We start from the raw sequence: 15902 nt of genomic DNA, 5'->3' as shown, positions 1-15902 counted from the left end.
CCACATAAATGACAAAATGATAACATAAGAACCATGTTTGATTCCGTTCGACTTGGTGTATTTAGAGAAGAAAGTTCATGCTGCGCAATCTTTATTTTGTTTTGTAATTTGTAGATGGTTTTCTATTGTTTTTTTATGCCATGACGTTGCCATTATGTAGTTGACTTATAAGTTCTACTATTTCTTTTTCATTACAAAAAGAAAATCAATTGGTCATTATAAAACTATTTTTAAATTTTGTTTTATGTATATCTTAATTCAAAAGTTTACCAATAATTTAGAAAATGTGATAATTTGCTTTTAATTCTCGTTTTTAATATGTGTCTTATTCTATTTGACACAAATATGTTTTTATAATGAATAAGCTTATAACACAATGTTGACTGCTGTACTCATATCTTTGACATTTCTACCCATAATGTGTGGGTTTTTTTTCCACACATCATTGTCGATATAATGAAATTTTAACGACTGTCATACAAGTGAGAGGTTTAGCTAGCTATTTAACCTCCATTTCCTACATAAAAATATGTCCGTACCAAGTCAGTAATATGGCATTTGTTGTCCATTCGTTTTATATGTCTGTGTTTTTGATTTTGTCATGTGATTAGTTACTTTCTGTGTTGAAATTTCTTCGGAGTTCCCTTTTTTTTTATTTTTAGCCATGGCGTTGTCAGTTTATTTTCGATTAATGAGTTTGACTGCCCCTTTGGTGTCTTTTCTCCCTCTTGTTTATACTCTCGTGTTGTTTTTTCATGTTTTGTTTTCTTTTCGACTTATGTAATTGTCTGTTTTGTTTCAAGTTATATATTTTGATTGCAACATAGTATCGTTTTACTAAAACTTTAGATGTAAAAACAAAAACCAGTCATGTTTAGTGTAACGAAAAGCTTTTATTTACAAGAAATAATTTGTCAAAAATATGGATCAATAACACAATCTACATCAATTTTGCATGCTGTTTGTACAATCAAAATAGAAACAATTCAGCAAGCTTTTATGTACATAGTAAAACTTGTCAATTGCTTGTAATAATAACACGATCTACAACAATAGGGCAAAATAAGTGTATAATCAGTTACAGTGGAACACAATGATATCATCTTTATGGTACAATTTGAAAGATATATTTATTGATACAATTTACAACATTCCTACGATATACATGATTGTTTATCAAAATTACAATCCGATAAACCCAAAAAGTACTCGAAAGTTAATGAGCTTGCGATCGATCACCAATTTACCAGAGATGGTCCGATTACTTTCAATGTAATTGATTAAATTACAATTACTTTGTCATTTGTACGATTAAATTAAATTAATGATTACATCATTTCTGAAAGTCTCTGATTAAATTAATGATTACATTGGCAAAGTAATCATGATTACATCTGATTACAATGAACTAAAAAAAACATTTTTAAATGATGTGAATAAATATAACTATCGCACTTTTTAGAAATGATTTTGTTTTATATATTTTAAAATGATAACTTCAAACTTCATCTATTTAATAAACCACAAAAGTTCACTACATACATGTACATACAAGAACATTGTGTCACCTATTACACTTTATCATCATTGATCTCTGAATTATTTTGACTTCAATTGAATATGGCTTTATAAAGAGTTTGCTGTTTGTCTTCTGATCTCTTCCAAACTATATATGTATTTCAAGGTGCAGTTTGTGGAAGTTAAAATATGGATGAATATAGTTACCAGATAATAACTATGTATGTAAAATTTTCATAGAATTGTTTAAACAGATTGTCAACAAGATATATGTACTATAAATCATGCATTTTACATGTCCAACCCAAGTACATACCAAAAATTTATTTATTTTAAACAAGATATTTGGGCAACTTTTAATTTATTTTGTGCTAATTAGATAAATTTTCACATGTCTGATTAATCTTTTATCATATATTGTCCTATAGCTATACTCAATTGGAAATTGCAATAAAAACAAACCTTAATTGGTTTCCTACCTGTCAATTCAGATTTGACAAAAATCACAATGTTAACAAAAGATTACAATGCAGGGTTAAAGAAAAGTATAATATAACTAATATATAACAGTTTTTTTACCAAATATATTTATTTACATCTTAAAAATTGTGAATATATGATCAATATTTTTTTCTATGACAAGAGACATAAAATTGAATTTCATGTCTCTTCTTAGGCTATTGATGATTTTTTAATACTGTTACAGTTTATATTTAACTGAAGTATACAAATCAATTAACATGCTTTATAAAGTAAACCAAACTATCTTGACTTGTTAAATATTCATTAAATTAGAAAAACAAAAAGGATCATTGATTGACCATAAACACAGTTCAAGATTTTTTCCATTGTAATCAGAATGTTATCATAAAGTAATCAGGATTACAGGGCATTTTGAAAGTAATTTATTAAATTAAATTACATGTAATCAGAGTTTTGGCTGATTAATGATTACAATGATTACTTGAAAAATTGTAATCAATTACAGCTGATTAACGATTACAATTACCCCAAGTCTGCCAATTACAGAATGAAATATTATGTAAACAATTATGTATTAGGACTTTGTATTTTTCACGAAGTCACTTTGATTGGATCATCATCCAGTGTAAGTGTTACTACAGCATACGGTTCAGTTACTGTATAAAGGGATATGAAAAACAACAATTAACCATTTTGCTTTAATTGACAAGGGCACCTTTTCATGTTTTTATTTTTGTCAATACATGGCTGGATATGTTTGTAAGAACCCACCTTGCAGGTTTGTGATTCTTTATAAAGCATTATTTGTATTCACAATTCCCTGAACATCTCATAATTAATCTCATATTTATGTACATTTTCTACAATTGCAATAATAAATCACAGACAAAGAAGAAGGTACGGTAAATGCTAGATTTGGCCAAAAAAATCAAAGTACATCTGATAAGACAATAACAGGGGGATATCAATCGTTCCCTTAAATTATACACAGGTGTTAGCCAAGCGAAGAGACTGGTGTAAGGTTCGGTTATATATAACCAACTAAAAAGTTTTTTTTACTAATTTTTCTTCTGAAAAAGATTTAGTTTTTTAAGGAGTGTAGCAACTGTTCCTTGTTTCTGCTCTTCAACTTCCTCCTGTGGAATGTATGCTTTCACTCCAACCTTTTTAATGATTTTCTCCAAACATCTAGCGCCTCTCCCGACATTTACCAGAGCTTGGACCAATACACGTATTGTTGGCCTCACTTTCTCATCTATTCTCCACTGGAATAATATTTCTTTACATTGAGCAACTAAATTCCTCCCATTGTTGTACTGAATGGCGTCTAATGCTGTACTGAGTAACCCCAATTCTATACCCAGTTGAAAGGATACAACACCAAGTACTTGTGCTAGCTCATCAAGTATTTCATCTGTGGGAATTAAATCCAAGTTTTCTTCACTAATATCTGTAAACAAAACAATCATTAGACATATACACTTTGATGCTTAATGCTTTACAGACAGATAGTTTACTGTTTTTTTTCTAAAGAATGGTAAATATTTTAATCACAAGGTTTAGGAAATACGTATAAAAATACATTTGTAAATAAAGCGTAACTTGACCTATAATGGTTGACTTTTATCAATTGTGACTTGGATGGAGAGTTGTCTCATTGCCACTCATACCACATCTTCCTATGTATATCATCTTTGATACAAAGAATGACACTTGATTATGTGCTTGACGCGCGTTCCATCTACAATGACTCATCAGTGACGCTCGAGGAAAAATTTTTTCAAAGGCTTAATGATACATGGATGCAAGTCATTTCGGACCATGGGCAAATTGGACCAACTACAATTTAAAGCAACGGTAGTATACCGCTGTTCAAAAGTCACAAATCAAATGAGAGAAAACAAATTCGGGTTACAAACTTATAAAAAACCGAGCAAATCATCTCTACTATAAGATGATAACAATGGCACACCAGGAACACTGAAGTATAACAAAAACAAACGCCAATGCTACATACACAAAACGCTCTATTTAATGTTATCCCCCTATTACTGACATGGTACATGACATTTTAAGAAAAAATGGAGGGTTGAACCTTGTTTAATGGCTAGCCATATCCCGCTTATTAGAGTAACTTGGTTAAACCACACCATTACGTGACAGAAATAAAGCACAAAAAAAAACCACAAGAAACCCCAGGATATAGAAACACATGAATAAACAATACAATAGTACATCTTTACAAATAGACCACAGAATAACAACACACACTTAAATTAATTTACGACAGCACACACAAACAGCAAAATAGAACTTTTAACTGTGCGTCACACGAATTTACCAACATAAACGACTACATGAACCGTCTATATAAAAGACCACTCAAGTTAACATGAACCGGATATTAAGAGCACTCAAGTCAACTTTGATCGTATATAAAGACCACTCAAGTCAACATGGATCGTATGTGAATTTAAAACCACTCAAGTCAACTTGGACCATATACAAAGACCACTCAAATCAATTTGGACCGTATATAAAGACCACTCAAGTCAACTTGGACCATATATAAAGACATGCACTCAAGTCAACATGGACTATAAATAAATAACAGTGTAATGTGTCACATGAGATAAAGTATGTTTGTCATATGATATAATGTATTGTAGCGATTTTAGTTTGACTGTATAATTTATTATTATGTAAGATGTCTTTCTTTTAAATACGTTTGGGTTAAATTACATTTCTGTAGGGCAATGCCCGGTATTTTTATGTATTTGAACGGTTTCTATATTATTTAAATTCACCGCCCGGTATCTATAGAACCGCCCGGTACCCCATCTTTGGAACCGTCGGGGTACCGTCCGGTAACCTCATCTTTGAAACTGTCAGGGTACCGCCCGGTAGCCAAGCTTTCGAACCGTTAAGGTACCGCCCGGTATCTTTAGAACCGCCCGGTACCCCATCTTTCGAACCGTCGGGGTACCGCCTGTAAATATGTATTTAAGGGGATGCGAGAGAGATCAAGGTGGAATAGTAATAATAGAAAGAGAATAGATAGATTGTTAGTTAGAAGTGTTGAGAGTAATATTGTGTTAGTGAATTAGGATTATTGTTCAACTGTTTTATTATGTCAAACTGATATACATTTAACAGATTACATAGTGATTTGAATTGAAACTTTGTGTTGTGGTTTGTTTTCTTTGTGCCATTTGAAGATGGATTTTACGTAATTTACGCTACCAAAATAACACATCGACAAACACGAATCCATACAAAAACGTCAACGCTACAAATGGCGGCAGCGGTGGGATAGCCGTACACGAAGTTTTAGATTCATAATGAGAATAATTGTTGGAATATCAGTGAGACTTAAACTATTTGGATACATGTTACAATTTTCAGTTCAAGTTGTGTTTTTTTATTAACGGAGATGGATCGAAATAGAACTGACTATAATACTTATCCAATGGATTTTACGAACATTGGAGAAGAGCAAACTGTTTCTGGAGAACACAACTTTAGGAACAGAAGTCAGTATTCACCAGGATTATTTTCACCATCTCAAAAATTCCAAGGGGTACCCGATTCCATTCCAAGGACACCCGGAGATGCCAGAACCGCACACCGGACGGTCCCTGGAACCCCATTTTCGACGGTGTCGACAGCTAACAGGTGGGGTGGTTTCGACGGTAGCAGTAATTGGAAGGATGAATCTTTTATTTCGAGCACACCAATGTCTGATATGAACCAGAGACAACAAAATGCTAATACAGCCGGAATTGATCATAAATGGAAGAAATTTGTTCTAAGATGGATTTGGTTTATCTTAAGTTTGATACTTGTGATCGGATTCTTTTCCGTAACATTTCCATTTCATGACATTGTTTGTTGGCTGAAGCAAAATGTTATATTATTGGTGGTTACTCTACTGATAACATTTCTAGTTTCGGTAATTGTAAAGTTATTCATAAATGAAACCACAAAACGTCTGGAACACTTTGATAACCAAAATTAGTACAGAAGAAGACCAACAGATTCCGTGCGTAAGCAATTGAACTTTGACCAGAACATTCCACAGAGTCGAGACAATGCAAGGATTGTACCGATGAATTCATCATCATCTCTGCAAGTTAACCGATCCGAAGTTCAGGTAAAGCGGACATTTAGTGGCAGTAACGATGATGTGTTAGCAGACTTTCTACGTTACTTTGAAAACATTGCGACACTAAATGCGTGGAATGAAGAGAGGAACAGGTTAGTGTTCTTTACAACCTTGCGAGGACAGGCAGAAACATTTGTGCACGGATTGCCTTTAGATATCCAAATGAGATGGGAGAGTTTGATAGATAAGATGGAGTTGAAAGAAAGCTACCTTTCAGAGGCAAAACTAAGGAGAAGGAAACCTGGGGAATCGTTTAGAGATTTGGGGCAATCTATTGAAGATTTGTACAGGCGTGCATACCCATCTCATCCAGAACTTGTCCAAGAAAATAGTATCAGATCGTTTCTTGACGCTTGCGGTGAGTCGGAGGAGTTCCGCATGTTTATAAGGCGAACTAAGCCTAGGACTCTCCAGGAAGCTGTTGCAAGTGCCATGCAAGAAGGATGTATTCGAATGAATGAAGGAAATGTGAACAAGGTTAACAAGAGAAATAATGTTTATACAGTGGAAAAAGAAAGGGATGTTTATGAACCGAGTTCAAAGAAGAACAATTATTCAGAAAGTCCGATAAACAACTGAAGATTTCAAAATAAGATATATAGACAGTGTTCCAATTGTGGAAAAAGAGGACACACAAGAGAGTACTGTTGGAGTAAGACACATTCAAATAATCAGAACATTTCAAATCAGACGGTACCAGAGGAAGACACCGCCCAGATTAGCGGTGGTACCGTCCAGCAGTTAAACAACAACCGGTCGGAGCAATAGGCCCTGCTCCGACCGACGGTACCTGGTGGCCTAGCAGAAGTTTAAAGGAGTGTTCGTTGGATAAACATAGGACGACACGTTCCACTCAAACTGAAAGGGGTGATATGGAGATTGACTTGGATCACTTATTAGACCACGATTTAACTCCAGAGTATCACATACCACCTAAGCGGTTGAGTAGTGGTGCGTTTGTTTATCTACGAGGGGAACACATAGACAATGAATTATTGTCAGATAATATTGGGCAAAACAACGTAGCTATGTTAACGAAAATACCTGGAAAAGTTGGTATGATGGTGGATGGTCAAAAAGAAGGATCATCAATTAGTTGGAAGATTGTTACCGGTGCAAGATGTACTTTCATAACAGAGGAATGCTACAGAAATATTTTGCCTGATAGTAGACCTATGCTAGGACCATTAGATACCAGGTTCATCACAACTAGATGTGGTGATTCAAAAGTGCTAGGAACTCTTGTTACTAGTATGACGTTATCATGTGATGAATTTTGTGTTCAATTTTCAATTATTGTTTCAGGAGTAATAAATCATTTACTTGGTGAAAGTATTATCCAAACCTTTCGATGTGAATGGGATTGGGATTCCTTATCTCTGGAAATAAGTGGTAGAAATATTCCGTTTCACGAACAAAATGAATGCGTTCGTTCTAGTAGAGTTGTATCACTAGAAACAATGACAGTACCCGCTAAACATGAAATAGTTGTAAGATCGGGATTAACGAGGAAAGTTAGTACAAGTTTTGCAAATATAAATAGTGTCTTATCTCCTGATAGAAATTTCATGACGAAATATGGACTAGCGCTAGCAAGAGTACTAGTTAATGCATCTCAAGGTATGGTGCATGTAAGTTTGTTTAACCCAACCAGCAAAGATATTATGTTGTTCAAAGGAACACATATTGCTGTGTTTGTACCAGTTTTGAATATCGGCAATTCTGTTGAGGTAGAAGATGAAAATGAAGATGTTTGTGGTATTGTTGAGCATCGTAATTCGTCTAATAGTTTGTTTCCTCAATATATGGAAAAAAAATATATGGAAAAGATGTACCAAGGCGGTATACAGAATCTTTCAATTTAAGAAGCCGATGAATTTAAAAGGGTATTGCTGCAAAATTGTTGTGTGTTTGCTGACCCTGATGGAGAAACTGGACATGTATATTGTTGGGAATGCATGAAATCATACCGGAGAAACAGATACAAATCAAGGAACTGTAGGACCATTCTTTGGATAAATCATTGGGACCGCTGAACATTTTGTTATGATTTAAATATTGGAACCACAAGACAATTCTTCAAAATAAAACATTGGAACTTCTTGGAATTTATTTTTAATAAAACATTGAATACAAGGTTCGTCACAGCTAATGTTGGTGATTTGAAAGTGAAGTTAGGAACTGCTATCATAACTTTAATATGCATGTTGAAGTGAACATATAACATTGACTTGAGTTGAACTATATTGAGAGTGTTTTGGATTATATAACTGTACAGTGAGTAGCCTAGCTTTGTTTACTACATTGAAATAGGAATTTCAATTGCTAGTTGGGGGGATTGTAGCGATTTTAGTTTGACTGTGTAATTTATTATTATGTAAGATGCCTTTCTTTTAAATACGTTTGGGTTAAATTACATTTCTGTAGGGCAATGCCCGGTATTTTTATGTATTTGAACGGTTTCTATATTATTTAAATTCACCGCCCGGTATCTATAGAACCGCCCGGTACCCCATCTTTGGAACCGTCGGGGTACCGTCCGGTAACCTCATCTTTGAAACTGTCAGGGTACCGCCCGGTAGCCAAGCTTTCGAACCGTTAAGGTACCGCCCGGTATCTTTAGAACCGCCCGGTACCCCATCTTTGGAACCGTCGGGGTACCGCCTGTAAATATGTATTTAAGGGGATGCGAGAGAGATTAAGGTGGAATAGTAATAATAGAAAGAGAATAGATAGATTGTTAGTTAGAAGTGTTGAGAGTAATATTGTGTTAGTGAATTAGGATTATTGTTCAACTGTTTTATTATGTCAAACTGATATACATTTAACAGATTACATAGTAATTTGAATTGAAACTTTGTGTTGTGGTTTGTTTTCGTTGTGCCATTTGAAGATGGATTTTACGTAATTTACGCTACCAAAATAACACATCGACAAACACAAATCCATACAAAAACGACAACGCTACAGTATGCTTGTAACATATAATCTATGTGTGTTACAGGATATAAGTTTGTCACATGAAATAACATCTGTTTGTCACGTGATATAACATCTGTTTGTCACGTGATATAACATCTATTTGTCACATGATATAAGGTATGTTTGTGCCATGATATAAGTTTGTCAAATGATATAAGGTATGTGTGTCACATGATATAAGTTTGTCACATGATATGAGGTCTTTTTTTTGGTCACATGATATGACATCTGTTTTTCACATGATATAAGTCAAATCTTATATTTCACTGATTAGAAGTCACCCTCTTCATCGTTAGTTTGAGTTTTGTAGTTGAGGAGGAAGACAGCTATCAGTTAATGCATAATTAATTAGGTAAAATATATCTTGCATTGATAACAATTTTAAAAAGAAATCAATACATACCGCATTGAACTTTTCTGATTCGTTTGACCTACAAAATTAGATTAAAATCAAATAGATACTGCAAATTCATTGAATATATTTGATCAGCAATTATTTTCGAATGTGTAAAAAACCCATTCTTGATTCACAAAATGAGTTGTCTAGGATAGCTTATCTATTTTTGTATCTAAAAATTTATCTGATTCACGAAGATTAATAATACGCAAATCTTTTATCCTCTTGTCTGTGAAGTAAACAGTTCAACATTGTTTTTGTTTGGCTTTATAAATATTTTGATATGAGCGTAACTGATGACTCTTATGTAGACGAAACGCGCGTCTGGCGTACTAAAAGAGGGACCAAAGATACCATAGGCACAGTCAAACTCATACATCGAAAATAAACTGACAACGCCATGGCTAACCAGATGCTCCGCAGGGCGTAGCTTTATACGACCGCAGAGGTTGAACCCTGAACGGTTGGGGCAAGTATGGACACAACATTCAAGCTGGATTCAGCTCTAAATTTGGATTGTGATTTAATAGTTGACACAGCATATGTTTCTGACACAGAATGAATGTGTTTTAATGAACTTAAACTTTTTGTTTTCTCTTAGAGCAATTCACTATGCTGTTGAAAATTAATCCTCTCAAAAAAATGTTTGAAGAAATTTTCTTTTTATTTATGAAATGTCAAATGAAAATTGAACCCAATTTTTTAAATACATCCCCCTTTCCCTTATTCCAAAACTAATCTCAATTAAAATATTCTAATGGAGTTTGCAACAATAACTACTCATTTAAATACATCATAAAATATTAAGATGTAAAAAAAACTGCTTGTTATCACTGAATGGTAAAGATTATTTAAATTTATCAGTTGGTAGTAAAAAGTGAATATACATTGTATATTGTATATAACAAAGATTTAAGTTGATTCTGAACAAAGAAAGATAACTCAAATTAAAAAAAATTCTTGCAATAAGATATTTCTTGCTTACTATTCTGGACAAAGAAAGATAACTCTAATTAAAAAAAAATTTGCTATTTCACAATATTGTGAAATTAGATATTTCCTGCCATTGCACAATACTGTGCAATTGAAAAGACTTGCTATTGCACAATATTTAATATAATAATTTAAGATCCTGATTTGGACCAACTTGAAAACTGGGCCCATAATCAAAAATCTAAGTACATGTTTAGATTCAGCATATCAAAGAGGCCCAAGAATTTAATTTTTGTTAAAATCAAACTTAGTTTAATTTTGGACCCTTTGGACCTGAATGTAGGCCAATTTGAAAACGGGACCAAAAATGAAGAATCTACATACACAGTTAGATTTGGCATATCAAAGAACCCCATTTATTCAATTTTTGATGAAATCAAATAAAGTTTAATTTTGGACCCAGATTTGGACCAACTTGAAAACTGGGCCAATAATCAAGAATCTAAGTACATTTTTAGATTCAACATAGTAAAGAGCCCAACCGATTCATTTTTTTGTCAAAATCAAACTAAGTTTAATTTTGGACTCTTTGGACCTTAATGTAGACCAATTTGAAAACATGACCAAAAGTTAAGAATCTACATACACAGTTAGATTCGGCATATCAAAGAACCCCAATTATTCAATTTTGATGAAATCAAACAAAGTTTAATTTTGGACCCTTTGGGCCCCTTCTTCTGTTGGGACCAAAACTCCCAAAATCAATACCAACCTTCATTTTATGGTCATAAACCTTGTGTTTAAATTTCATAGATTTCTATTTACTTATACTAACATTATGGTGCGAAAACCAAGAAAAATGCTTATTTGGGTCCCTTTTTGGCCCCTAATTCCTAAACTGTTGGGACCTAAACTCCCAAAATCAATACCAATCTTCCTTTTAAGGTCATAAACATTGTGTTTAAATTTCATTGATTTCTATTTACTTAACCTAAAGTTATTGTGCAAAAACCAAGAATAATGCTTATTTGGGCCCTTTTTTGGCCCCTAATACCTAAACTGTTGAAACCAAAACTCCCAAAATCAATCCCAACCTTTCTTTTGTGGTCATAAACCTTGTGTCAAAATTTCATAGATTTCTATTAACTTAAACTAAAGTTATAGTGCGAAAACCAAGAAAATGCTTATTTGGGCCCTTTTTGGTCCCTAATTCCTAAAATGTTGGGACCAAAACTCCCAAAATCAATACCAACCTTCCTTTTATGGTCATAAACCTTGTGTTAAAATTTCATAGATTTCTATTCACTTTTACTAAAGTTAGAGTGCGAAAACTAGAAGTATTCGGACGACGACGACGACGACGACGACGACGCCGCCGACGACGACGACGCCGCCGACGACGACGACGACGACGACGCAGACGACGACGCCAACGTGATAGCAATATACAACGAAAATTTTTTCAAAATTTGCGGTCGTATAAAAATGAAAAAAGACAAACACACAAACAAGGGTACACATGACACAACATAGAAAACTAAAGAATAAACAACACAAAAACCCACCAAAAACTACGGGTGATCTCAGGTGCTCCGGCAGGGTAAGCAGATCCTGCTTCACATGTGGCACCCGTCGTGTTGCTTATGTGATAACACATCCGGTAAATAGTATAACTTGGTAGGTCACATTTATTACAGGGAAAGGGATTGAAGTTACGACGTAAGGAACATATCCGATATCATTTGTGAAACGGTTATTCCATAACGGTCAACCAACTCGTGATGGCGTCCGTAAAATTAACGAAGGGAGGATTTCAACTTCACCATTTGGAACTCTTGGTTTAATAGCTTCCTTTTGAGCAGCAACCCTCTATCAAGAAAATTATGATAGGAAATACAAGCACGGAAATATCGTATCAATTGGGAGATATATACCCCGTCTGCAGGTGCTGCTGGAATTTTGCTACTTAGAAATGGAAGGTTCACAATTAAAAACCTGAAATCATCTCTTTTGTCGTAAAGTTTTGTTTTCAACCCACCCTTATTGTCAATTTCTAGATGCAAGTTAAGATATGAGGCCGATTTAACTGTATCTGTAGTATCCTTTATCTCTAGTTCGATGGGATGAATGCGTTCCACATAGTCACCAAATTTTGAATTATTTAGTGAAAGAACATCATCTATATAGCGGAAAGTAGAGTTAAGGATATCGCGAACTTCTTATCTTTCTTCCCAAGAACTTCCTGCATGAAGTCAGCCTCATATGTGTAGTTAGTTTCAACTCTGTTACTTAACCTGACACAACACATGTATAGTTAGTTTTATCTCTGTTACTTTACCTGAGACACATATGTGTAGTTAGTTTTATCTCTGTTACTGTACCTGATACAACATAATATGTGTTGTTAGTTTCACCTCTGTTTCTTTACCTGACACAAAATATGTGTAGTTAGTTTCATCTCTGTTACTTTATATGACACAACATATGTGTAGTTAGTTTCATCTCTGTTACTTTACATGACACAACATATGTGTTGTTAGTTTTATTTCTGCTTCTTACCTGACACAACATATGTGTAGTTAGTTTCATCTCTGTTACTTTACCTGACACTACATATGTGTTGTAAGTTTCATCTCTGTTACTTTAACTGACACAACATATGTGTTGTTAGTTTTATCCCTGTTACTTTACCTGACACAACATATGTGTTGTTAGTTTTATCTCTGTTACTTTACCTGACACAACATATGTGTAGTTAGTTTCATCTCTGTTACTTTACATGACACAACATATGTGTAGTTAGTTTTATCTCTGTTACTTTACCTGACACAACATATGTGTTGTTAGTTTCACCTCTGTTACTTTACCTGACACAACATATGTGTTGTTATTTCATCTCTGTTAATTTACCTGACACAAGATATGTGTTGTTAGTTTTATCTCTGTTACTTTACCTGACACAACATATGTGTTGTTAGTTTTATCTCTGTAACTTTACATGACACAACATATGTGTTGCTAGTTTTATCTCTGTTACTTTACATGACACAACATATGTGTTGTTAGTTTTATCTCTGTTACTTTACCTGACACAACATATGTGTAGTTAGTTTCACCTCTGTAACTTTACATGACACAACATATGTGTTGCTAGTTTTATCTCTGTTACTTTACATGACACAACATATGTGTTGTTAGTTTTATCTCTGTAAATTTACATGACACAACATATGTGTTGCTAGTTTTATCTCTGTTACTTTACATGACACAACAAATGTATAGTTAGTTTTATCTCTGTTACTTTATACCTGACACAACAAATGTGTAGTTAGTTTCATCTCTGTTACTTTACATGACACAACATATGTGTAGTTAGTTTTATCTCTGTTACTTTATCTGACACAACATATGTGTAGTTATTTCATCTCTGTTAATTTACCTGACACAACATATGTGTAGCTATTTATATCTCTGTTATTTTACCTGACACAACATATGTGTAGTTAGTTTCATCTCTGATAAAGCTTGTGCTATGTTGCTGAATTTTCCTGAACATTTTTCTCTCCAGTTGACCAATATTCTATACTTGACAATCTGAATATAGTCAGGATTATTCCTTTCAAGTTCATCCCATTCTTGGAAACTCATACCAAGACGTATGGCTAACTCTTTTATGGTGACATCATCACATCGTGATGCAAATCTTTGAAGTTCAATGTCACTTGGTATCTGATTCAAGGCACTTTCTTGTAAACCTATATGTGCAAAAAATGAATGTTTATACAGTGAATCAAACATTTTAAGGATGGTTGATTATTGTTAAACATTAGACGAGTTTGCTTACTCAATTTAGATAAACATGTAATATTACTTACATTTTCTGAAAGGAGAGTTTATATTATAAAAAAAAATTAAAAACAGACCATGTTTTGTACTGCTCATTACAAAAGAAGATGATGTTGACATGCACTAAGACGTATTTGAACTATTGGAACTCTCTTAAATTCTAATAAATGATCTACAATTCCCTCATGCACTGTATGTACTAATTATTTGCTATTTCATAAACTATTTGAGTGGCAGGTTTTATTAAAGAAATTATTCATGGAGGCTTGCATCTGAACTGATCTCACTGATTTTATTAGTGAGAATGGCAAATACTTGCCTTCACTTAAACGCGTCGATCCCCCAAACAAAGACCGTATAATTGACCCATTAGAATAGAAATAATTTATTGGGGTTTGATTTTATACTGATGTCACCATGGGTTGGCCCTTTAAGATAAATATTTCATCACGAGCGCACCGAGGGGTTAGATATCGACATAATAGGCAAACCCGTGGTAAAATCAGTATACAGTAAAGCCCCCATGAATTATTTCTATTCTAATGGGTCAGTTACGGCACTTTTTTTCATTCAAGCGTTAAGGTGGAGGCAAATATTTGCCATTCCCCCTAATAACGCATTTTTGAATTAATAAGAACGGAGCAAACTGAATTAGTGAGAGAGGGTCGAAAGATACCAGAAGGACAGTCAAACTCATCAATCAAAAATAAATTGACAAAGCCATGGATAAAAATGAAACAGACAAACAGACACTCACACCACATCTTCCTATATCTATCTACAAAATAGTACACATGACACAACATTTAAAACTAAAGAATAGGCAACATGAACCCCACCAAAAACTGGGTGGGATGTCAGGTGCTCCAGAAGGGTAAGCAGATCCTGCTCCATATGTGGCACCCGTCGTGATGCTCATGTTATAACAAATCCGGTAAATAGTCTAATTCGGAAGGTCACATTCATGATAGGGAAGGGGATTGAAGTTACGACGTAAAGAACATATCTGATGTCATATGTGAAACGGTTATTCCATAACGGTCAACCAACTCGTGATGGTGTCCGTAAAATTTTGGAAGGGATAATTTCATCTTACCATTTGGAAGATTGGTTTGATAGCTTCCTTGTGAGCAGCAACGTTCTATATAAAAAATAATGACAGGAAATACAAGCACTGGAATATCGTTTCAATTGGGAGATATATACCCCGTGTGCTGGTGCTGCTGGAATGTTGCTACTAAAAATTGGAAAGTCCACAATTGGACAGCTGAATTCATCTCTTTTGTCGTGAAGTTTTGTTTTCAACCGACCCTCATGGCAAATTTCTAGATGCAAGTCAAGATATGAAGCCTACTTAACTGTATCTGTTGTATCTCTAGTCCAATTGGATAGATGAGGTCAACATAGTCATCAAATGTTTAATTATTTACAAATGGAAGTTTTTACCGACCTTGACTGGCTATACAGCCCTTGCACGGTCGTGAAATTATTTAAGTGAGAGAACATCATCTTTATAGCGGAAAGTAAAGTTAAAGGATATTGCTAACTTCTTATCTTTCTTCCTAAGAAATTCCTGTA

At 34.1% G+C, this 15902-nt stretch overlaps 1 protein-coding gene across 1 annotated transcript in view; it reads right to left on the bottom strand.

Moving 5' to 3' along the window:
* Nucleotides 1–2916: 2916 nt before the first annotated feature.
* Nucleotides 2917–15902, bottom strand: part of LOC139482470 (uncharacterized) — a 33304-nt gene continuing 20318 nt past the window's right edge. Inside the window, exons 7-9 of the mRNA XM_071266374.1 lie at nt 13962–14233; nt 9552–9579; nt 2917–3451 (exon numbers count right to left, since the gene is read on the bottom strand). Of these exons, the coding sequence (XP_071122475.1) occupies nt 3060–3451; nt 9552–9579; nt 13962–14233 (692 nt within the window). The 3' untranslated portion in view covers nt 2917–3059. The remainder of the gene's footprint in view (nt 3452–9551; nt 9580–13961; nt 14234–15902) is intronic.

The sequence above is a fragment of the Mytilus edulis genome, chromosome 7, assembly GCF_963676685.1.
Source record: "Mytilus edulis chromosome 7, xbMytEdul2.2, whole genome shotgun sequence".
Classification (NCBI taxonomy): domain Eukaryota; kingdom Metazoa; phylum Mollusca; class Bivalvia; order Mytilida; family Mytilidae; genus Mytilus; species Mytilus edulis.
This window is presented reverse-complemented; position numbering and strand designations above follow the sequence as displayed.